Below are 24,850 nucleotides of genomic sequence, written 5' to 3'. Positions count from 1 at the left end.
AAGGTGGCGGCGGGCAGCCCCTCCCCGCTCCGCACTCACTTTGTACGTGTTCTCCGTCAGCTTGTTCACCTCCTCGGGGTCCCGGGACATGGTGCCGGCGGGGAGCCCTCGGTCCTGCGGAGCGCCCGGGCCGCAGCGCCGCGGCAGCCGCGGGTTCGGTGCCCGAGCTGTCACAAACCGGCGGAACCAGCCGGGCAGCGCCGCCGGGGCGGGCCCTGCGCGCCGCCGCTCCCGACGCGGCAGGACTGGCTCGGCGGGCGGGGAGGGCCGGGCCGGGCTCGCATCGCCGCGCTCGGCTCGGCGGGCACGGCTCGGCTCGGCTCGGCTCGGCTCGGCTCGGCCGGGCGGGGCGGGCGGAGCGCTCGGACCGCCCCTACCTGAGCCACCGCCCGCTCCGAGCGCCGCCTCCATCCTCTCCTCCATGCCCCATCCTCCTCCTCCATGCCCCATCCTCCCCGGCGCCCCTGCCCCGCTGCCAAAGCCCGACCCGGGCTGTGTGGAAGGAAGTTCTCTCCGGAGGCAGCTCCGCTCTAAGTGCCCCGCGAGGTCGGAGGTAAACTTTTCCACCCAGCAATTAAGCGAGGGCTCTGTAGGAATTAATTAGTCAGGGTGAATTTTAGCTCAGCCCTGGTGATGGTGGTGCGGTGCGGTCACCCTGCTTCCTTCCACAGCTACCCAGCGTGAGGGAGAGCGGCGGGGGGAGACCCCCATTCCTGAAACCCCCTCAGGAATGGACACACATTCTTTTCTCCCGAGTCCTGGTCTAATGCACTGCCCGAACTTCCTGCTACGCGCTGGAGTTTTCTATTTGTTTTAAATACACACCCAATAAAACACTGCCCTCAGTCATCTGTCCTCTCTGAGCTGATTTACAAGTCCTTCATGGAGAGGGGTGGTGAAGAAGGCTGCGAGAAGCTGTAAATTTTTGTGAACTGTAAATTGTCCAGATTGTGAGATTAAAGTATGCCAGTTAGAATATCTTCCTGATAAAGTAAAATTGGCACTATCTTGAAGGGCTTTGTGGGAATTTTATAACCTTGGCTATTTGAAACTGGGTTATGGTGCTGGGTATCGCGTGTGTGAGGTGCAATCACCCTCCTCACTCGCTGCCTGTCCTCTTGGTCGCTGTCTTTCCCTCTGTTCCCCTCAATTTATAGCAGCAATAAAAAACTGGACTTGGATCAGAATCCTAGATATTGAACTCTGGTGAGGGAGGAAGTTGTTATGGGGTTTCGAGAGCTGCAAAAATGTTTTTGAGCATAGCAAGGTGCCTTTAGAATTAAAATTACAATTTACCATCTGGGGGAAAAGTGGGCACTTAAATTTTCTCTTGCATGCAGCTAAAATGCAGGGCAGAAGGGGGTTTTAGGACTCTTCATACTGCCAGGTGAGGTCTTTACTTCTGGTATGTATGGTGATGATTGCCTTTTAGTTTAATTTATAATGTTTTCCTATGGCCATAATGGATTATTCTGGGCCCAAGTCTACAACTGATGTTCCGTCTAAGCCCTGTTTGCTTGTACAAAGAGTCCTGTCAAACGTGAATTAGGCTGCTTGCCTGAGCATGGCAGGGAGAGTCACACTGTTTATTCCCAAGTCTTTTGTCCCCAGAGTTTGTTACATCTCTGAAAACAGACTGGGTGCTACCAACTTTTGTATCGCTAAATGCCAGTGCCTGAAAAGGATGTTAATCCCTAACAGACTGGTCAAATTTGAGGGAGGAGGTATCCAAAGGAAGATGCATAAAGGGACTTTTCCTTCCCTGATTCCTGCTCAAGGAGCTGGGAGTGTAGTGTATAGCAGAGAGTGTTTTATTCCTGTTAGGGGCATAGCATTTCTCTTTCCTCTGAACGCTGTGGAGCTCTGGGAGCTCACCCAGGATTCGGGGTGTTTGTTTCCAGCTGGTTTGCTAAATTCATCACAGTAGATTACAATGTGAGTGTAAATGGAGTATGCATATCAGACAGAAACAATATGGATAATTTATTTAGGCAGAAGTGTTTAAGTTGTTATGACACTTAACACATGGTAGGAATTCTCAGCATTTCAAAATATACATTTGTAAAGGTCTTTCTTTTTACTTTGTAAGCAGATGTAAATATTTTAAAGTTCTACTGAAGTTCCTACTTCTGTGTATGACCTTTGGTCTTTGGTATGATCTTTGATATTTGTTTCTGTATTCTTTCTTTTTTGAGTTTTTAGGTAATATTTTTTTTGTGTTTTTAGTTCTGTTGGTTATTTAAAAAATGAAAATAAAGATGGAAATAAATAATATGGTATTATACCAATTGTAAAGCTATGGAGAAAATAAAAAGAAACTTAGAAAAAACAGTCTTTAAGGAAGACCTAAGTGGGAAATGAAGCTAGCAGGGCAGAATCCTTAATCTGGGGTAATGATTACATCTATTATTTCATCTATTTCCAGATTAAAATAAAAATAACCATAAATAGTTCAGATATTTAACTTTACTCTGCAACTGCAAAACTTGAAACTTGATGGCCAAATCCAGTTCTTTGAGTATCCAGGCCTCATAAATTTTCAAATTCACTAGGAAAAGATCCTACTTGAGCTTGTAATTCAAATGCAAAGGCTTTGTTCTCTTAATAGGGGATTTTTATCTTACATTGTGTAAAGATTAGTGTTATGTTACTGACTTAGCTGGACTCAATCCTGTGCAAACAAGAGGAATTTGGAATGGTTGAATGAGGTTTCATTTTTGCAAGTTGCTTAAGGATGTTCTTACATTAAAACATGAGTGCAGTAGTTTGCTAGTAACACACCAAAGTGTTTGGTGTGATCAGGACAGAATGTTTAATAGCTTGCAAAGCTGAAACTGAATGAATACCTATCCATGCTCCATTGCCTACATACTCCTGGAGGCATTTGTAATAAACACACTATTGTGAGATGTATTGTTTTATGCAGACTTTTCTGGTTTATCATATTCATCAATTACACTGAAGTTTGGGTGTTTGACTTCTGAGGTAATGCATTTTGGTATTGTTTCTAAGGAATTCTGAAGAGCACTTGCTATCATTGCTGTGGAGGAGAGTTCAGAGCAGGAGTCTAGTTCTGATCATCAATCATATCTGCTCTCTGAACTGATTGAAATTGAAATTAATGTTTATTTTTTTTAATTCTTACTTTTAACAGATATGGATTTGTGTGCAAGAAGAGATGAAGAAGAAAATATTTTTTCTTTGGTGGTGAACCCATCTTGTGGTAGAACTATGTCTATTCTTTGTATTTTGTCTCAAGCAAAAACTGCACCTCAAGAACAGTTCAGGGAACTTGCCAGGTTAGTAGCTTAGCTGGTCCAGTCCCCATCTGAGAAGGGCTAAATTCAGCATTAGGTTGCTCAGGTCTTCATCCAGTTGAATTTTGAAGGGAAAGTTGAGGAACAGAACTGGAAGTTTTTTTTTGAAGGATCTTATAACTTGACAAGTAAAGATGACAATCCTCTACAGTGTTATAGCAGACTGTTTAACATTTTGTGTTGGTCTGTGCCACCCTTCCAACTGAGTTGCCTGTGCTCAACAGGCATCCTCTGGCTTGTAAGGAGAGCTCTGACTTAAATGTTGCCTATTGAGAAAACAAAACTCCTTCCTCATTACCTTCATTCTGCCTCACTTTACACTTCCCTGATGTTAAACTGAAATGTTCAAAGGACTGTAATGATGTATAATTCCAACATTTACCCTTGATACTGGCAGTTTATAAGTGATGGCTTGGATTTCAGGTGTCCTGGTGTTCCCCTTGCAGTGGTGAAGGGCTCCTGCCCCTGGCAGGCAGGCAGGGGCTGAGGCTGCCAGCACCTGAACCTGGTTTTTGCAGCTGTTGCTGGGAAGTGCCTCTCTGGGCCCCAGTCCAGCAGCTCATTCCATGCTGGCCAAAGGCAGAATCACATAGATTTAGCAAAACTGCTGTCGAGGGACTCACTCAAAATAAGTGTTTATATTTATTCCCTCCAGAAGGCCAGCTCTCCCTTGTAGGGTTTAAGCTTTGGAACATGAATAGCTACAATAAAAATTTCCCCATGCATTGCAAGCCCTATATAACTGAGATTGTAATCAGGAAAGGGTGTTGTTGATACATCTTTTGAAAACGCTCAGAAATACTCCCTTGAGTAAATACATCTGTTTCTTTAAAGGCATTAATATTTTGATGTACAATCATTTTCTGCATGTGTCCTGTTTGCATGTCAAATATGTCAGAGACATATTCAAACAATCTTTGGGAAGAATTTGAGCATGCTGTAAAGACCTATTAATATCAGTTCATCATTAGATCTTTAACATGTGTTTTAAGTAGCTTAGTACAACTGTAACTAATTACACAAATTGTGGCTAAGCAGTAATCACATGTGCATGATCTAGCCAGCTGTGCCCTATTTCATTCCCGTGGTCATTAGCAGATGTTTAACTCGATTAAGGAAAAAAAAATGTATACAGCGTGTTATTTGATTATTTCAAACTACATTCAGAGTCAGAATATAATTTTCTGAACAGGAAATTAGAGGGACTCTACAAGCTCTCTTTTCTGATTGATAGATTTTTTTTTACCCTCTGTTGACTCTTATAAGGAATTTTAAAAGTGTTTTAATCCCCTTAAAGTTGACAATGCAAAACCACACCAAAACTTGCACAAAGTGTCATTTGAAAGAATTATACAAAACTTTGAAGCGGTTACTGACCCTTTCAGTCTGATTCAGCTCTGGATCATTTAAAGGAATGACTCCATTTTTAAATTGATGCAAGCAAGCACAAAATCATTTTGTTCCCTGCTGTTCATTGTCCTGGGCTTGTTTCAAAGCAAATGAGCTGTAACTCAGACTCACAGGTCAATAAGATACTGAGCTCTCTGGTCAAGGAAGGCACTTAATCAAATGCTTAATTTAAACATGTAATTAATTGACTGTACTTTGGGGGGTTGAATCAAGGAAGTGCAAAATGCTTTTTATTAACTCTTCTTTCTCTAGGCTGAAAATTAGATTGTGTTTTTGTCTTGAAGATGAAGGCTTTGGATGCTTGTGTTTTGTGTCTCAATAGTCTCATGTTGCAAATTATCTTGGCAGTATTATAAGATGAACTATAATCTGATTTCATGACTGTGGTTTATGTTTTTTGAGACTAAAAAGAACATATGGTATGGAAGAAAGTGTTTTTTGAAAGGTTTCTTGCGTGAGGTCGCCTAGGACTTGGACAAAATTTAGCATTCAAGGGACTCCAACAGACAGTCCTGCTAGCTATGCTAATAATTTTCTGCTGCTAGCAGAAATATTTAATTCAAAGCTGTTATACTCACACATTTTGTGACTGCTCATTTCTTGCCCAGAGTAGCTGTGTTTTAATTCACGTGCTGTAGCCACTAGATGGCAAGCGAGCTATGCACGATGGAGGGAAGGAAATACACATTATCTGTAGGCATAAGGCTTTTTTCAAGTGCTTTGTAATGAAAAAAGATAGATATTAGTGGTAAGCAAATGAAACAGCCTATATATTGCCCAGCCTTGGAATTTTTTCTCAAGAGTGTAAGTGCAGTTAGTATGTTCATGCTATTGAAATCTAAATATGCCTTGGGATCTGTAACTTTTCTTTTGGAAGCCAAACCTAGTATTGAGCCAATATCCTGATGAAACTCCTGTTATAAACTTTTAATCCATTTAGGTTTCAGGGATTTATGAGGTGAGTCATGCTGAAAACACATTATTTTAAATACCTACGTATTTGTTATGCTCCCTTTTGTAATTTGCCAGCTGAGGATTAACTAACAACAGGTGTGCACTGTCCCAAATGGATAAATTGGTTTTGCCTGGGGCTGAGCGTAGAGTTGTGCAGCTAAACAGAGATCTGCTCATTGCTGCTCTTAGTGATGTCAAGAGATTCTGTATTAGAACAAGAGTGGGAATTAGCAGTGTTTGTTATGGGGTGGAACATAAAGGCCTCAATTGCGATGAGGTTGCTGGGCTGGGAACAAAATGTGCACCAGGTGTAAAGCAGTGCTGCTGTGAGGATTTTCAGAGAATTTTGGTGCTGTTCTTACCTCTTCCTTTCCACAGGAAGGAAAAGAAAGACCAAGTACATAATATTGGTAATTTGATTGTACTTAAAATTGGCAAAACTACTAGAACTGTGCTTCTATATTGTAAAGAAACTTGTGGTTCATTAACCCCTCTCTTTCATGCAGCCTAACTGTCATGGAGAATTACTAGAAAGGTGGTCAGGATAAATTGTATTACTAATGAACTGATAAAAAAATACAATTACCTTCTTCCCGTATTGCCATTTAACTGTGAACATTTTTAGAAGTGTTACTGATACCAAAAAAGCAATCCATGCCTGTTTGTTGGTAATAAAAATATGATTCCAAATGCATACATGATATTCTTGGACTGAGCCATACTGAAGTTTCTCTGTATGGACATGCTACAAGCCTACCTTCTCCTCTTCTGTTCACTTGCTGTTCCAGGAATGGAACACTGCTGTGCCTGCCCACTCCTTGTTTCTAGACACCCACTGGCCAGTGACAACTCTAGCAATGCTTTCCAGAAAATGCAGGGGCACTGATGGTTGATGCTGAACAGTGCAGATCTTGGGAGCAGCCTGTGGTGGATATTTGTAATCCTGGCTGTGTTCTGGGGTGTCTCCTCAGCAGACCCAAAACAGCTGCTCACAGTCACTGTCCCTGCTTGGGGTCCCCCCCTGGTTTGCAGAAGCTCCTGAGGAAGGAGGTGGTTGGGGGCTGTGACTGTTCTGCAAAGATGGGAAGATGGTGATTAGATTAGATTGGCCAAAGGCAGTCTTGGAGGTTTGGATGAAAAGGATGATTGATTAATCACAGGTTGTCTGATAGCTCTAGCATCAAAATACCTTACTTCCAGTCCCATTGAGATTGGGAAAATAGCATGTTTAGGGAAACTAGAGTGATTAAGAGTGGTTCTCAGCTTCTGATTAACTGGCTTTGTTGAAGTCAGTTCAGTTCCTATCAATTTCCTGAAAGTTTGGCTTGCCATTCCTCATTTCTGCTCAGCTTTCTCTTTTGAAAATCAAATATATGGGCTGTATCACAAGGAGTGGTCCGTAGCCTCAGGGCAAAGAGGTGTGTGGGATGGCTCAAATCCACCTGGTTCTGGGTGGGTTTGCTCTGGGACTTTCTGGCTGCATCTATGCTGCCAGCCCTTGGTTTGGGTCGCTGCTGGGAGCCACCTGTGGGCTGTAAACCCTTAACCATTGCTTTATTTCACGTTTTTTGGTTCAAAACAGCTTGCCTGAGTAGCATTTGCAGGGATGGGAGTGCAGGTAGCAGTGCATGCCCTGGGTGGGCAGGGTTACAGCGGAGGGCTCGGGGTGCATGGACTCCTGGCCTTTAAGGTGGGTCCTTGCAATGAGCTTTCCTGGGGTGCAGCTCCACTTTCTGGTGAAAGATAAGGTGGCAGCAAAGGGGATCCTGCATTGGAAGTGGCAGGGGTTATGTAGGGGGTGGAGAGCCCTGGGATCTCCATCCAGGAGTGACCTCAGGAGCTCGTTTGTCACCCTTACCTGACCTGTGAGGAGAAGGAGGCGCTTGACTTCTGACAACAGTGCCATGGGCATTGACTTCCAGAGGCTTCTAGGGCAAAATCCTTCCATGTTATTGAGCCAGTGAATTACTAGAGTTACAGGTAATTTACTAGGTAAGAATTGTTTGGGTTGTGATTCAATACAGACATTGGAGCTGCTCAGTTGTTTGGCTTCTGAGAAAAAAGCTTTTTACTGTGTCTTCTGCCCTTTTCACATAAGAGCTATAGGTCCAGCTCTTCCTGGGGATATCTTGAAACTAACTGCTCTGGAACCAGAGAATCCAGTTTCTGGATAGAGGAGATAAGTTGCTTTTGTGCTGCGTATTACTGCTGGTCCACCCTAGAATTCACTGAATTAGATATCAAGAATTTAATTAATTTCAGCGTTTCTAAGTGTGTTCTAAATATGTTAAAGTTTGAAGGTCTTGTTCATATAGAAAGCCTATATGTTACTGCTGGTCCAAACCAGAAGAAAAGGAATGTAGTGGACATTCTTTTGACCATGAGATTCATGTCTTTAATTTAGGACAAAGTTGTGGTTGAACTAGAATTGATGGGAGCTTTTGATTTAAATTAGAAAAGCCCAGCTTTCTTTTTTATGCTCTTGATTTTTTGTTAAGCTTCAAGTAATGTGAATTTTTAGAGAGAAAGCAGTTACTCAGAAAACTCTTACGCTGATAGGATTTGTGAAACAATTTGATGATACTTCCTCCTTCTTTGCCTGCTAAAATACTGAGAGCTTGTTGTACATGCCACGTTTTTATTACCTGCTCTTCATCAGTCAGTTGGTTGTGCTGTGTAGAATTTTTTTTGTTATTATCATGAAATACACTTGCAGCTAAAGATTACATAAAATTTCATATCTCTACCCACATTTGTTACTCTTGTAACCCTACTTAGCAGCTAAAAATAAATAAAAATATCAGTAATGAAAAACCTCTCAATTTCCCTCTTTACAATAGAGAGGAGGGTCTAAGCTGCAAAATTCAGATATTAGTTTAGCTCTGAAATTTTCAGAAGATCAAGGATCTGACACTGGTTTTATATTTTTAAATGTGAAAAGTCATTAGAATTACCTGGGTCTACTTTTGGGTGTTCTGTATTGATTATTTACAGACCAAGGCACAAGGCTGAACTAAAAGTATTACCATACATAGTAATGAAGTAAATAAAAAGACAATTATGATTGTCTCCTTTTTTGGAATATCCAGAAAAGATGTAATGTTGTACTGTGAGTTTATTCTAGATCAGTATCCTAAGTCCCCTTCCTCCCCCAGCTGACAGAACAGATGGTTCATCTCTCTCCTACAATTTCTGCATCCTTCAAAGTCCAACTGTAAGGGACCGGGGATAGGTCTTTCTCTAAGAAATCCTGTCCCTCTGGTGCATTTTAATTCTTAATTCCATGGCTAACTCTTCAAATAACACTTCAAGTATCACCCTGTTATGCTGATTTTTTCCAGAAATTACTAAGGGCTGAGATGGTGTGTAGAATTAATACTGCTGATGAAAATATCAATACAAGTAGTACTTCAGCAGGATGGGAGAAATGTAAAGGGAGAATGTCTACAACCTTTTTCCCCAAGTTTTTTTATATAAGCCTGTGGGTCTTTGAGCAGTCTGTGAGAGCTGTGGGCAGTGTAAACAGTTTAGGTCTGTTTATACCCATGAGTGGCACTTCAGGCAAAAAAGGATTTGCAAATTATACAGGTGAGATAAGAGCTGTGACAGTGTCACCATAACAGCATTGCCAGCACTGCTGAGGGGAAGGCTGAAATCTTGGGTCTATTATGAGTGACTCTGCATTCATAGTGGAATAATGCCTATAAAAAGAATGAAAACATCCTTGACAGTCAAGGACCAAAATCTGCACTCATGGGAAACAGAAAGGTGAAAGATAGGCAGAGCTGCACCAAATGGACAAGGAGATCCTGAACACCTTGATGAGTAGTAAAATTAAATCAGTTTTTGCAATAACTGCAGGCAAGGGGGGTGGGGAGGTTGTGCAGAAAGGCAGTAAATTTCTTACGATTTTCTTTCATTGTTGGGAACTTTCCATGACTTCAAGAGAACTATGGCAATTACATAGCACCAAGTCAGGAATGACATCAAAGTGACCAAGTCAAGTGGGCTGTGTAACTGGGAATTTAAACTCATGAATTACTTACATTGATGGAGAACTCTTTAGAGGAAATGAGCATTTTGTTATGGTGATTCACCAGCTAGCAGCTGGATACTTTCCCCAAAATATTCAGAAATATTCATCTTGCTAACTGCAGCAAACAGTTTGTGCTGTTTGGGTCATATTAATGAATTAATATAAATGTGTCTTCTATTCTGTTAGTTCTAGACAATGTGGGCCAAAGCCACATCCTTTTTTCAACAGCACAAAGTAGTTGAAAAGGCAGAGAGTGGATAGGTAGGAATCCCACTTACACAGGAGGAATCCCTTGGTAACAGAACCACCACAGCAGCTCGATTTCAACTTTTCTCCAGTGCCAAATCAGTTGAAATTTCTGAGCAAAACAAGAGTTGGAAATTGGTTTTTGCTTCTGAGTTACTCCCAGCTGTCAACAGTCCACCAAGAAAGTGGGTAGAAGCATATGAATTAGGGCAGTGCTGCAGCTTGAATTCTGTTTGATGTTGGTGCTGCTCTGACTCATTGTGATCTGGATTTCAGCACAGCTGAGGTGGAGTTTGAGGCATGAAGATGGAACTCCCTGGCTGCCACCCACCTGCAGCAGCAGCTACAGCTGGAATCGGGTACAAGTCAAATTCAGACCTTCTTCATTGCCAATTTTGTGTCAGTCTCTTATTCTATTTCTTGAATTTCCAATTTGTCCTGCCCCACCTATGAGTACTATTTGCCAATACAATAAAGAGAAAATACTGTATAAAATAAAGCACATACACATGAAGTAGCAGAAGTCCTGTTTCCCATTTTCAGATCTCTAACATAATGTTCCCTTTCTCCTTGCCTTTCTTGCTCATTTTATGACTCTTTCCTGTCTCAATTTCTCTCTGCAGTCATTGATTACTGATATAATATTTCCCATATCAAATCAAGAGCTATAAAAATAGGCTACAGAGCAGAAAATATTTTAGACAGAGGCTGGTTTAGTTGAGTTAGTGAGGTTATGTGTTGGAGAATAGTGACACATTCATTTATTTATCTGCAGGGAATTGTTAGTGAAGTTTCTTGTTTATGCCCTCTCAGTCTTTCTACTGATTCATTCTCACCTGTTTTCTCAGACTGCTGTGACCGTGTAGAAATGTAATGTGACCTAGGCAGCTCAAATTCATTAGAACATGAGGATCATGAAGCAAGAGGTCTAGCAGAGACATTTTAAATGAGGGTGTAATATAGGTAGCTTTTAACTTTTATGAAAGTGTGAAAGTATGAGTTACATTTTCATTAAGTTAAGGCAACGAGGTCTTCAGCATGATTGGTGTACCTGCTGTAGAGACAGCACTGTGAAATAAGCCAGGAGCAGCATTCTTCCCACTGCTTCCTCCTGCTTTTATTGATTTAAGTGAGGCTCTGGGGTATCTGATCTTACCCTGATGCCTGAAGATTTATTCCTATAACTCCCCATGCATCAGCATGATATTATACCACTTGTTCTCTGGAGAAAATAATTAAGTGAATTACTAACGCATAAAATGCTCAAGTTAAAATGCTTAAATATTCCATTTGATGCAGTTATATATAGTTTAATGTAATAAGTGTCGTATCCTCTTAGAGTGCCATGGCTTTAATCTCCATTAAATGGAATATTAATTACCAGTTGATTCCAATTTTGTCAAGGTTGTTTTGTTGCTGTATTCTTCAACAAGACCAGAAGGTGAAAAAGGACTAACCTGTATATAAATTAAAAGTAATCAACAGAGGTCAGAGCAATAGTGTCATTACTTTGGGGTTGCAGTTATAAATACTTTGCTATCACAGAGTTTTTAAAATGAGACAGAAACTTAATCTGTTGACTGACTTGTAAGAGAAGTTGCTGGTGGGGGTGTCAGGTATTTCATCCTACATGCAGGTATTGCAAAGAAAGGGAGAGTAACCAAATACAAGCAGTGATGGAGCCGGTGGTGGAGTTCAGCCTTTCACTGGAGGAACTGGTGTGAGAATGCAATTCCAGAGCAGCTCCGTGGGGCGCTCAGCAACGAATGGATGCACATGAAGCTCCCAGTATCCTGCTCAAAATGCCATCGAATAGCTTCCAGCTGTGTGTAAACTGCTGAGAGATGCAACAGTTAATTCTTTTTCTGATTACCTTTTTTTCTTCTTCTTCTTCTTTGTGTTAGAAAGCCTAATTCATCGACATTGAACATGAAAGATTGTTTAATTTTTGGGGAAAAGAAAATATTTTTTAGTCCTAAAATAGCTTAAATTTCACTTATAGTGAAACAAAATGTGTGGGCTTGTCTATATTGTTTAAAAGAAAACAAAAACCTGTAATATTTTGCAACATTTAGACTATTTACATCAGATGTTTTCTTTTGCACATACAGTTTCATTTGCCTGGGAATAGAGATATCAGTCCCAGATTTTAAACATGTTTTATTTTTTTTGAAATGTTTGCCTTTTTGTCTTGTTTCTCTATGGAAATAAGCATTTTAGCCCAACAAATTCATAGTGAAAATACAGCTGAAATTAACTTTTTTTTTTTTTTTTTGGCAAACCATATAAATGTGTGTTTGTGTATTCTGGTTGTATTAAAATCCTCTGAACACAAAATCCACTTCAGGGGCCAGATCCTAATCCTCATCCATCTTCATGATTCCTGCTATATCCCTTTCCCTTGATACAGCTGTTATATAAATGTCTGTGTATTGTACTGGGAATTGAATGCTGACAGTGTAGGAGAGGCACATGAAGGGGAGGAGGGAGAATTGTTCCAGCAGAGTGGTGTGTGTGTGTTTGGGTGGTGCCCACTTCATTCACTGCATCATTTCAGCTCAGTGCTGGCTAATTCCAGGAACTGAAAATATATCTAATGCAAATCTCATCCTTTGGAATCAACTTTCCTTTGGGTCCTGGTAAGAAAACTGAGTGTGTGCTGGCTCTGTTTCTGTGTAATGTCAGCTGGGAGCTCACACACCCATAGCCCATCAATGCCTGGGCACTTACTCCAACATCTCAGATTTCATGCTTTGCCCCAGAGTGCAAAATAAGAAATAGTTTAAGCTCTGCTATTGTTGATTCACACTTCCACTTTACCTGCTTTCCATGTAACAGAGGTTTTGAACAGGATCTCTGTTACACCAGTTTTACAGCCCAACTCAATTTAGCAGTTCTGCACCAAGTACGAGAAACTATGGTTTGGTTCATCTTCCAAGTAGCTTTTGCATCATTCTGCCTGTCCCCCTCCCTGATATTTTTCTCACTTTGATGCTAATGAAGGGCTGGAGAATCCAAAAGCTAATTAACATTCCTGGTCATAGCTGTGCAAATGTAAGAAGAAAATTGATCTGCCAATGTTGATCTAAAGTGTAAAAAGTAGAGATGCATTGCTAAGGTATCTTTCATCTAAATAAAAAGGAGGACTTTTTTCAGGAGCTGCTACTGCATTTTCCTGCACTATTTCTCATCAGCATATTAAACCTCTTCTTCACAGGCTTTGCTCAGCTGTTGTTGAATACCATTCTAGGTTGTGTAAATTCATGGGAATGTGGTTTGGGGAAAAGTTGGCAAAATGAAGCTGTAAATTGTTGGGAAGTGTTTAAATTGAGAACAGTGTTGCAGGTTTCCCACGGAGATTTAGGTCTGATTAACTTAACAGAACTGAAATATATTTTTCAATTTATATTCAAATAATGTTCATTGTTATTTTCTTTAATATGAACTTTTAAGATCTCCAAGGGGAACATTTCTCCACAGATAGCTGTCTTCTTTACAATAAACCCCAGTGTTGCCATTGACCTTGAATATTTTCAAGAGAGAAGAAGAGGCAAATAAGTTTAATTTCAGCCCTTGTTTGCCAGTCATCTCTGAATGTGCCAAATGTCACAGCTACCACTGACTTTGAGGAACCCCAGTCTTTGAATGGTATGAAGTCCAGATATAACATTTATTTTGATAATATTAGAAAATGACAGTCAATACATTTCAGTTATTCAGGAATATAATGTAATAGTACAGAAATTATTATAGGGTGAGTAAATTTAGCTGTAGTGTAGATTCTACTGTCTGGAATCCTGATCTTAAAACTTTCCAGGGCCTCAACTTTGGGGTGCTTCCAGTAGCAGTTTTTGTGGTCAGAAATGTGTTCCTACCCATGAAAATTATTTCTAGAATCAGAGAATATCCTGAGTTGGAGAGGGCCCACCAGGATTATCAAAGTCCAACATTTTTGGAAGAATGTATGGAGCTGTTTTTTCTAATTCTTATTGGAAGAAAACCAGCAGGGCTTAGGAGATGGCACTTTGAAAGGATTAATAACTCATTCAAAGTTATTAAAAAAAATTGGAGCAACTAAGGCAAGGGGACAGTCAGGGCAGTCATGCATGTTCATGAATTGATAGGGAACTTAAAGAACAAGGCCTGTGACTGAGAAGGACTAGAAAGAAGTCAAATATTGGAGTTATTTGAGGCTTTGTACACTGACTGATACATTATTATATTATCTGCCTAGAGTAATGGTGAAAAGCAGGGTGTCAATACATAGTAATGACATAAATTTATATAAATTAGGCAATTTTAGAAATGACTACTAAGACCTCTAGGACAATGTAATAGAACTTGGTAATAAGATGTCAGATTAATTCAATTCAGATAAGTGCATGGGAATTAAAGTATAAATCACTTCAGCCCATGCAGTTCTAAATCAGTCCTTAAGAAAATTTCTTGATATTATATTGGAATATTTGAAAAACACTACTTTGATTATATAAGTAAAGATTATAGTAAAATGTGTGATAAAGGCATAGATATTTTAAAATGGTATGGGCACTTTCATTGCACTTCTTAATTCTTGGTCATTGATTGCAATGGTTCTATAAAGTGTTCCAGGTACATGAGGTTGTGCCAGATTCCAGTGGCTTGGTAAAAGCACACAAATCCCATTCATGGCTCTGGTATCTGGCTTGTAGATTTAAAACTAGAGGTTTAGATAGTAATGTAATTTTTTTTTCCACAATTTCTCTTTTTTCCCCACATTTTTTAAGTTCTGCTGAAGACCAGGTGTTTGAGTTATATTGGATCAAACTTGGGAGGTTATTTCCATAAAGGTGTGCAAGATCTAAAATGTGACATTCCATGAGCAGGGTATACCCTTACAAGTAAATGGTAATCCTGTGAGCATAATTTTCCACTTTCCATAATGAAATGATGGCTGAATTAATCTTTCTGAATGCTTAAAAATAACAGCCCTAAACTGAAACCTAATCTAGAAAATCTGATGAAAATCAGCATTTTCTAACCTGCTGTTTTCCTGGAAGCACTAGAAACTCTGGTTGAGATGGTGAGAGCAAGGTATCACCTGCAAGACAGACCTGTGTGTTTGAATAATGAAAATTCTGATGAAAGCTGCTCATTGTGGCTGCAATCTGCGGTAAAACCACTTATGACTAAATCATTGCAGATTTGACCATAAACCTTTCCTGAATTCTCTGCTAATCTATAGAAGAGCTGATTACATGTTGAATTCTTTTTGCTGACACTTTCTCCATTGTTTTATCAATCCCTGCCCACTGTGTAGAAGTCTTGAAGAGAACTTGTGCTCTGTAACTTTGCAGTAGTCCTCGTGTTGTCCTTGTAGCTCGAGTTCCATGTGAAGTATTCCCTTTCAGAATTGGTTTATAATTGAGCTCCAGTAAGATCACTCACCTTGTCACCTGTTAATATGAAAAGTTCTGTATTTTAGGGAGAGGACATTGATCACTTTATTTCCATGTTAATAATAACAACTACTGTCAAATTATCATGGATAAAGGATGTATCTTTTTTTTTTTTTCCATTACTGGCGAGAGAAGTATGCTTAGTCACTGCAGTTAATTTTGGTTATGTTTCCAGAGCCTTATAGTGAGTAATTTCAGTCTCTATTTTTGGTTAGCTTTGGAGATTTAAAAAAATTTGGAACAGTTTTTAAAGCAAGGTTTTGATGTCATCTTGAATGACATTGGTTGCCTTTTCACATAATTTTGATTAAATCCTTTGCTTTTTTTACTTTGTTTCACCAGTACAACTAAATCTGTCATTCACTCCCAAATAATCCAAGCCCAACTTGCTTTGCAGCTCAGAGGATTAATATAGACTGCTCAGTGTTACATGCTTTAATACTATCTGGGGAAAAAAACTCCGTTTCCTCACTATCTGTTTTCAGAAGCATTAAAATGTTTTACAATTTCAGTCCTTATACTTTGTCTTCGATAGCTCTGTTGTAAAACTGTGGAAGCAATAAATCCTTTCTATCTTTAATTGAATCCTTTGATATCACTCTTCAGGGCAGTCTGGGCTTCGCAGTTATTTGCGCACATTGAGCAGGAAAGTCTGTTCTTGTAGTTTTTACTCCTTGTCCTTCAACATGTTGACTCTCATGGCCACAGATGTTTTCCATACTGTGTGGTCTCTTTATCTTTGCTGCACAGAGCTCTTGTTGAAAATAATATTGGGGCTGTTCAAGCCAGTTCAGTTCCTGTCCTTGCCAGCTCTAGCATTTAGGCCTGGCTCTGTGCACATAGACCCAGCCTTAGTCCAGCTGGGCTGAGCCCTACCCTGAGCCCTGTTCTGGCTGTGCAGTCCCACAGTGGGGCTGGGCAGGGAGGATGGAGCTCCAAGGAGGCTGCAGAAGGAGCAGAGCTGGTGCAGAGCTGCTGCCAGGGGCTGCACCTTCATCTCTGCAATGTGCTGCTTCCACTCCTGATCCTCCACACTCACTGTCTGGCTGTGGGTCGAAGAATTGCCTTTTATTTTTTTTTCTTTCTTTTTTTTTTTTTCAGATTCAGACAGATTCAGAGCTGTTTTGTAGGGAAATATTGCCAGTTCATTGTCTAGAAAAAAAAAAAAAGTGCGTCTTTCTGAGGTTCTTAGGAAAACCTTGTTTTTTAGAGGTAAGAATAGTTCAACTTTTGTACCCAAAAAGTATTTGCACATGGCAACAGTTGTCTGAAACATCAGGCTTAAGAAGTTTCTCTTCTGTGTTGTTTCTTTTTTTTAAAATGAAGCTAGGGCTGCTATGCAAGATATGGCATGTGCGTGATATCCTTCTTTGGAGATTTTATAACACTGCTGTGTAGGCAGAAAAGGGATTTTTCCCTTTGCAGTCTCTTTTGTTTGATTTTCTTAGGCAGCAGAGAAATGTACCTCAATTCCTAACCAAAACACTCTGTTGTACCAACATTGTTCATACAGTTATTGAATTTTTTATATTGGATAAAAACATGAGCAATATCTTTGCTATTAACATGCTGCTTATTCTTAGCAAACTTTTTCCTTGTAAAAAAGCAAAAAACCAACACAAAAACCTCCTCTAGAACACTGTAAGAAATAAAGTATAGTAAAGTAAAGTAGCCAGTAACTGGGGTGGATATGACTGTACTGAGAAAAGGATGCCGTGCTCCTTTAGGAATTATCTTGTTTATATTGCTTTTAAGTCACTGAACATGTCCATGGTGAAATATAGACTTATATTTACAGAACTCTGAACAGTGTCTAACTGAGTTTCAGACTTATGTAGTTAATAAAAGACCCTATTCTCTTCAGACAGCCTTGAATTCTTATTAAATGTATAAGTTTCATTTTAGATAGCAGGTTTCTACATACTGGAAGCCTCAGGCTAAAGCAAAAAGCAAAATAACTTGTATATGTTTGTAAGTACAGTGCAGAAGGGAGAATTCCTGTTTCTGCTGCCAGGGCTCCAACTAGTTTATTTGTAAGTTGGGTCTTTTTCTCTTTAAGAAGGGCGGGTAAAAAAAATACAACTTATAGAGAAAGTAGTTTTATTTCTGTTGCTCTCAAGGAGCTAATGTACTTTTAATTAGAAAAAGACATTGAAGGCAGGTGGGAAAGGGGAAAAACTGTTGTTTCTTAATGAAAGAGCAATGCAGAAAGAGCAATAGATATCCTACTGAGAATTTTTACTAGAATTAATAGAACTAGTGGTAGAAATGATTCTGTAAGGAATGAGAAAACAAGGCCTGAATTAATTAAGCCTTACAGTACAGTACCATGCAGTAAGTGCAGAAACTTCTTGTTTTTCACAGTCTGAAAACAAAAAGAAGTCATACAACTTGAATATGGCATACTTTTTCTGTTACAGCAAGAAAGTGAATCTAAATTGTTAATTCTTGACACTGTCTTATACCCCAATTAGAAAACAGCTTTTTTTTAAAGCTTAGAGGTCATAAAGTCATCAACATATTTGGGATAAAAGGCTATGTAGACAACATTGTCTAATTTGAAAAGCAGACTTGAATCAAATGAAAGAACACATTAAAAGCTGCATTTTAAGTATGGTGATCTTCACAGCCATGCCACTGTAGTTGTAAAAACTCCAAAAATCAGACATTTTTATGTAACTTGATTTCAGTGTTTCACTGAAAATATATTCTCATAACTGAATGGCTGCTGTGAGCTTTGCCATCCAACTTAATTGCTTCCATTTCCAGGCAAAATGGCTCTCCTGAATTCTGCTTTGGGCTTTTCCTTTTGCCTAGTGGAAGGCCAGAAATGCTCCCTCATGGAGGCAATCCCATATAGCAGAAGGTGAGAGGGCATTTGGAAATGGATGTTTGAAAACTGCTGATCTCACCTGCTGATGGGTGGGAGAAGTGACAGCAGATTCCACATCAAGAGAGTAGGAAATGCATGTGTGTCACTGGCACTCCTGCCTGAGGCTGGATCCTTCCAGGTGCCCAACACAACACGGATTCTTGAAGCAGCTGCTGCTGTGAATAAACATGTGTGAGGGTATTTATCTGGGATGGAAAGCTTAAAAAGCGTTTTGGAACCATATCACTGACATATGGCACAGCAGTTGAAATGAGTGGAATCATTGTTCTGGTGCAGACTTTACAGATAACAGCCGGAGAAGCAAAACTCAGGAAAGGTGCAGAGAGCCTTATGGGGTGATTTACAGAGGAACTGGATGTGACAATGCGAGTCAGTCTGAAAAAAAGAACAGCCCACAAGTTAAAACAGAACAGCTTTTCCTCGGAGCAAAATGATGAAGACAAACAGACGAATGTAGGAGGAATAAAATAAATCAGCTGGTAACAGTCTTTGAATGCAGTTTTAAAAGGGAGTAAAATTGCTTTTTAGATTTTTCATCCTTTTAAAGAAGAAATTAAGGTGTCTCTTGATTCTGTACTTATTAAAAATGAAGTGTTGCCTGATCCTGTGAGCACCTTCACATTGTGAAAAGTGTTATGTGAAAATGACAGCTGCTGGTTGTGAGAACAGGTATTTTTAACAAGTGCAACAAGATGACTTAACTGCCGACAGCTCTCATGAATTTGGCCTCCAGTCCAAATGCAAAATTCTGGGGAGGAAATGGGCTTCATGCTGGGAACAGAAAATTAAGAAATATGGGTTAGAGGGTGATGGTTCTGTGTCAAAAACAGTCTGCAGCTTTCTGCCTAGACTTTACAAATTGAAAACAGCATCTGTATTTGGATTCTGAAGCAAAAAAGAGCACAGCATAAATAGTCCTGATATAAGATGCTTAATATGTCAGTTCACCTAAGCAAATGATCCCATAATCTCTTCCAAATCCTCACAGAATCTTTCTGACCTTATCTCCTCCCTATTTCTACAAAAACTAGTGTTCTTTTTGGTTTTGAATTGCAAACCTTCAGAGTTACTGGTTTCCTGGGTGTTAAGCAATCGCAGCAAGTGTGAAGTTTTCTGTGTCTGCCTTGCCATGAAGAAACTGTTTGCAGGATTGAAATTTATAATCATGGAACTGAAATTATGATCTAGACTCTGCAGTTCTGGATAAATGTAGAACAAATGAAGTACCTGCCGTGGCTCAAGGCAGACTCAAGACTTCCCCAAGGTTCAGAATGAGTTTGTTGCTAAGGTCTCATTTGCTCCAGGAGTAATGAGAGTGCAGTTCTAGTTTTAAAACAGAAAATGCTGTTGCACATATCTTGAAAGAGAACATTGAAAACTGAATGTTGAGCAATTATCTGCTTTTTTGTTCTCTCCTAATCTCACAAATTGATAATTATTTTGTAATAGCTGCCAAAAAATTAAGGACTGGAATATATTTACCTACCTGTGCTGATAAATGGTATAATCTTTTTTTTTTTTAATTTTTATCCATCTCAGCAGATGTATAACTGCATAAAAGATTTTGTTTCTATAGCCTACTGGATGCTTAAAAAACTTGGGCAGATTAAAATTAATTTTTGTATCTTATTCATGTGTGGGTGTTTTGGGGGGGTAAATGTCTCATCTCAGTTTGTTTTCAGTGCAATGTAAGACATCTTGCGTAATTGTTTTAAAATCTTGGGTATTTTAGAGAGTATTTCTTCCTGCATCCATTTCAGTCTCAGAATAATTAAAGGAGGGAAGAGGTACCAATAATAAGAATAGATATCTTTTGAATAATATTGTAGACTTAGTTTTCAAACAAAAAAATACTTATGCATACATGAAAAAAAAATTGATTTTTATCATCAGAAACTCTGTGGAAATGGCAGTGGATATTACACAGGATGGCTCTCACATGCTCAGCTCCATTGGCATGGACAACTCAGGGGGATCCCAGCTGGGTTTCCTGGCTGCAGGTCACACAGGTACGAGAAAAATTGCTTCTACAGCCACTTCTTAGCAGTCATTCCCTCTCTGAATCTGCCTGAGACTCCAGTAAAACTTGGCAGCACTATGGTCTCCATCTCCATTATTTATTTATTTATTTAAACATCCACATTTGAAAATTACTGGACTTCGTACTTTCTGGTTTTTTGTTGTTGTTGTTGTTTTTTATTTATTTTTTTATTCCTGCAATTTGCCATTTTAATGTAGACTTTTAAATCTATTGGTATATTCTGGTAATTTCAGCAAAATATATTGCTGACTAGTTAAAAAGATGGATTTTTGATCATTGCATGGTGGATGAGGTGAAATAAAATGCCGTTGTAGTATAGAATCTAAATATTTGTGTAGATGTTTTATTTGATAACTGCCATTCTGCTTCAGCTGTTTATGGGGTTTTATTGCCTTTTTTGCAATCCAATATAGGGATCCAGGTGTACCAGGGGAGGCTGAGTTATGTTGCATGTGGTTTCACAGAACCATATTAATGTTCCTTAATCATTAAAGCAATGTGAATTGTGGTCATACATCTTTCAAAACAGGACATGATTATAGCCCAGGAACGCATTAAGAAACTTAAATGTGAATTAAGTACATGAAAAGATTGCTTAGATATTGCAGGCTCCACTGCATTGTGAACACTGAGTGGTGGGAAGGGATAATTCTTACAATGCTTTCTGTGTGTGAGTTTTAGAAAGGCTTTAAAGGGGTTATTGTGCCTGTCTGCAGGTGAGAAGATTGAAACAGAGAGAAAAGAAATTTTTTTCCAAGGTCTCCTGGAAAGCAAATGGTGCTGCTGGAGGGAAAAGCAATCAATTCAGAGGTCTGGGCCAGTTCTCTCTTCAAGTGCTCTACTGCCTCCTTTGCTTCCAACTGTTCCTGTTTCCCAAGAAAACAAACATCTCCACTACAGCTTCCAAGTAGAATGTGGTAAGTATTCTGGGAAACCTCTGCTAGAAATTTCTACTTTTATCATTTGTTTCTAGCAGCATTGCACTCATAATCAAAAGCCTAATAGTTGATTCCACTATAATTCCAATGTTCCTTTTGAAATGGTGTTACTCTGTATTTTTGTATACAAAAATGAAGGTAGTTTACCCCATTTTTCTACATTACAATTCCTAATATTTTGCTTTTAAAGAGAGAGATCCTCCTGCTGTAATATATCTCACAATCTGTGTATATTAACAGAAATTACATCAAATGCAACATTAGAGGAATAGCTTTAACTTTACATTAAATAAAGTCCTTAGTCAGAAGTTATTAAAAAAGGGAGAAAAAGAGGAAAATGGAATTATTTTTCTTTTATTTCTTGACTAGACATGAAACTGCTCAGTTTATTTCTGTGAATCCTACTCTTTAGCCAGTTCCTAGAAGTGCCATCATACAAATCTTAGCTTTACCAAGCCTGTCTCCTCAAGACCAAGCTGCTCTTAGCCTGGCATTAACAAAGCCTGAGTTTGTATCTAAGCTTTCTGATGGACACATTGCGGGGTAGAGTTGGTTGAAAATCTTTAGACAAAAGATTTTCACCTATCTGGTGGAGCTGGTAACCTCTTTTATTGGAGCTGGTTTCAGTCTGGAGGCCTGCTGAGGCTCTTCAGGTGTGCCACTGAGACCTGAGCAGTGCCACACACCAGGGGCTGCAGATGGCTTTCCTAGGAATGAGGGAAGCTTGTCCCTCTACACCAACCCCTCTGCTTTTGCAAGCAGTATTAGTAAGCCACAAAGATCTGTAGAATTTCAAGCAGGATTTAATATGACTAATCATCATCCCACAGGATTTGACTGACATTTTGGTACTGGCTTCTGTGCAGCAGAAATAAGCCTTTAAGAATAAATCATTTTCTATATTAAAAGGATACCCTGCATATAACTGCAGCAAATCTAACATGAGGAATGACTCTTGTGCACTAAAATTAGAGATTATGTGGCAGGCAAGGTAAGAGCCCAGGGTTCCAGTTATACACAAGAATTTGCTAAATTGAATAAACACAAACAGATCTAATTTGATGCTTTCTAACTTGTGCATGCTCAACTTTAGAAGTCAATAACAGTTTTCAAGACAGATTATGTGAGCATTATCTGAAATTGAATAGGTGCCTTTGTCTGCTTAGGAGCTTTTTTTAATAAGACAATGCAATAATATACACAGAGTATCTGGACTTGTTAAAATGTATACTCTTGCCTGAAAATGGCAAATTAAGTATTGCATGTACTTTGAAAATACTAATTCTGTATTTTTCTATGAAAACATATTAACATGATTTTTACTGACATCCAGGTGTGACCTTTGCTGTCTTTGAAAAACAGATTTTCAACATCAGAGCTCTGATGTAGCACGTTCTGCTTGTTAGTTGGGGCTATCTGACTGTTTTTTTTATTTCTGAAATCCAAGTATTTTCATATAAATTTAAATCCATAAAATTGATGTAAGAATAACTTAGGTTCCAAGATTACAGTCAGCTTCATGTGTGCAGACTAGTAATTTTTTCATCATAATTTTGTTGGTATCCTGTTCCTTATAATTCCTGGCTAAATCTGTGATACCCTATCATTTTCGGGGCTGCTGTTTGCTCTGTCTCAGAGTTTCCTTTCCATTTTACTCAGTGCTGTGTATTATCCTGAGACCTGTTCTCTATAGCAAATTTCATTTTTAACGTTGGTGCAATAAACAGCAATAAAATGGGGTGAGTTTTCTAACTGTGCAAGAAAACCATGATGCTTTTTATTGAAGAAAACATTTAAATACTTTTTAAAGGTGTTTTAGTCATTTGGCAATGTGCAATGTGTAGAAGCTAAGGATATGTGACTTGGGAGAAATGTGTTTGTACTCATTTAGGGGAAAAAAACTTGGTTTGTATTCATACAGAGCCTGAGCTGAGACCTGGGGGAGCAAACAGAACTCTCTTCATCACACATGGGGGGAATCTGCAGTTGATGTAATTTTTTATAACTCAGTTGATTTCAGAAGAGCAACACACATTTTATAGGAGATGAAGGTTTTTGCACAGTGGTGGTATTTTATTTGTTTACTTTAAAAATAGCTGTGCTTACTATTGGGCAGAGAAGCAAAATCAAGTTCTCTGACCTGCATCCCTGTCCTCAGCAAAGCTCTTCTGGATTTACATTAACCAGACTGGCATCAGGATCTGCTTCAATACATTCCAAATACCAAGAGGCATTTATTTCTATATTTTAGAGGCATTTCTAGTTTTTGTTCTTTTACTACTTTGAGCCACTGTGTTGGATCAAAGCAAGTTGAAAGCTGGGCTAACCAGATGGTTTGGGAATTTCTGTGAGGAAGACTGTCCTGGGGAGGCACAGAACCAGAGCAAGGGATTGCTTGCTCAGAGAGTTACTGAGCAGCAGTTGGTTTGAGTTTTGCTGGGCACAGGTGACTGTGAGCTGAAGAAAGGCTGGCAGAATGTAGAGCAACCCTGAAGCTGCCCTTCACTGCACCAGGTCTGAGACGGCTGTGGGAGAGAGGATGGAGGAAGGAATGTGTCCCCTCTTCTCCCAGCTGTAGGGGTGCCTCTCAGCTTCAGTTAAAAATTCAGTCTGTGAGTTATAATTTTTGCTCGAGGAACCAGATTTATGTTTCCATTTGAGGAGTTTTGTATGCAAACCTTCCCAAGCACCAGGATGAGAGTATTCTCGAGGGCGTGTTCCTGCTGCTTCAGCTACACGGGTTTGCAATTCATTAAACTCTGCTGTCTTGCATGGCAAAATTAGCTCCTACCAAACCCAGTGATATTCATTTACAAAATGGCAAGTGTAGCCATGTGACAGGCCAGCTCCATGAAATACATCTCAGTTCCTGTGCAATGTGCAAGCTTTACAGGTCTTACACAACAAACAGTGTCCTTTGAGTGGAAGGTCCGTGCTCATGGAGGGGGCTTGGAGCTATACCATCTCCAGTGCCTCTTCAGCCCAAACCATCCTGTGGTTATATGGGTCTATATATACCAATTAAGAATTTTAGGAGCTCTTCACAGTATTTTTCAATGGTTAAACTGGTTTACCTGTTAAAACTTTAAGTCACAGCATGAGTTCAGTTTATAATGACCTGAAATTGTTGACTGAATCTAACCCAGACACCACCTTGCTCTCCAGGGAACACCATGACAGCTGAAATTTGTTAAGAGTTTGGGCACGTAGATACCATGTGCAAATGGCTGAATCCCATCACAGCTGAATGGATGATGTGTGTAATACTGGGGGATGATATAGGAAAATATATCAAATACAAATTTGACATATTTGTAATTTTTTTTCCTCATGCCATTTGTATTGTTAAAAACTGTGTCTCAGTTTAGATGCACTCAGCCTATATTTCTGTTGTTTATATGAGTGTGAATTGGCACAGTTGGGATAGCTCTAATCTATGTACAATTAACAGAAGAAGGGATTGGGTGTTTTGCAATTTGAATAAATTAACCCATGAAGGTTGTACAGAAATGTAATTCTTTTGGCTGCTGCAAATATTTAGAGATAATCCTTGCCAAGCATCTTCCTTAGTGGTGGA

The 24,850-nt window shown here is 39.4% G+C and overlaps 2 protein-coding genes across 4 annotated transcripts in view; one reads left to right on the top strand and one right to left on the bottom strand.

Moving 5' to 3' along the window:
• Nucleotides 1-337, bottom strand: part of BAIAP2L1 (BAR/IMD domain containing adaptor protein 2 like 1) — a 35,441-nt gene extending 35,104 nt beyond the window's left edge. The window contains exon 1 of the mRNA XM_021539742.3: nucleotides 40-337. Coding sequence (XP_021395417.1) covers nucleotides 40-90 — 51 coding nt within the window. The 5' untranslated portion in view covers nucleotides 91-337. The remainder of the gene's footprint in view (nucleotides 1-39) is intronic.
• A 52-nt stretch (nucleotides 338-389) lies between these two features.
• The window catches only part of LOC146766073 (uncharacterized), a 47,300-nt gene continuing 22,839 nt past the window's right edge, over nucleotides 390-24,850 (top strand). The window contains exons 1-5 of one of the 3 annotated variants that reach the window (XM_085591713.1): nucleotides 390-553; nucleotides 3,155-3,299; nucleotides 10,240-10,322; nucleotides 20,188-20,303; nucleotides 21,052-21,252. In XM_085591713.1, coding sequence (XP_085447839.1) covers nucleotides 10,264-10,322; nucleotides 20,188-20,303; nucleotides 21,052-21,252 — 376 coding nt within the window. In that variant the 5' untranslated portion in view covers nucleotides 390-553; nucleotides 3,155-3,299; nucleotides 10,240-10,263. The remainder of the gene's footprint in view (nucleotides 554-3,154; nucleotides 3,300-10,239; nucleotides 10,323-20,187; nucleotides 20,304-21,051; nucleotides 21,253-24,850) is intronic. The other 2 variants (XM_085591714.1, XM_085591712.1) reach the window with 2 other exon arrangements.

Source organism: Lonchura striata, chromosome 14, assembly GCF_050655825.1.
Source record: "Lonchura striata isolate lonStrDom1 chromosome 14, ASM5065582v1, whole genome shotgun sequence".
NCBI classification, from domain to species: Eukaryota; Metazoa; Chordata; class Aves; order Passeriformes; family Estrildidae; genus Lonchura; species Lonchura striata.
The sequence above is the reverse complement of the archived record's forward strand: the minus strand, read 5'-3'. Positions and strand labels throughout refer to the sequence as shown.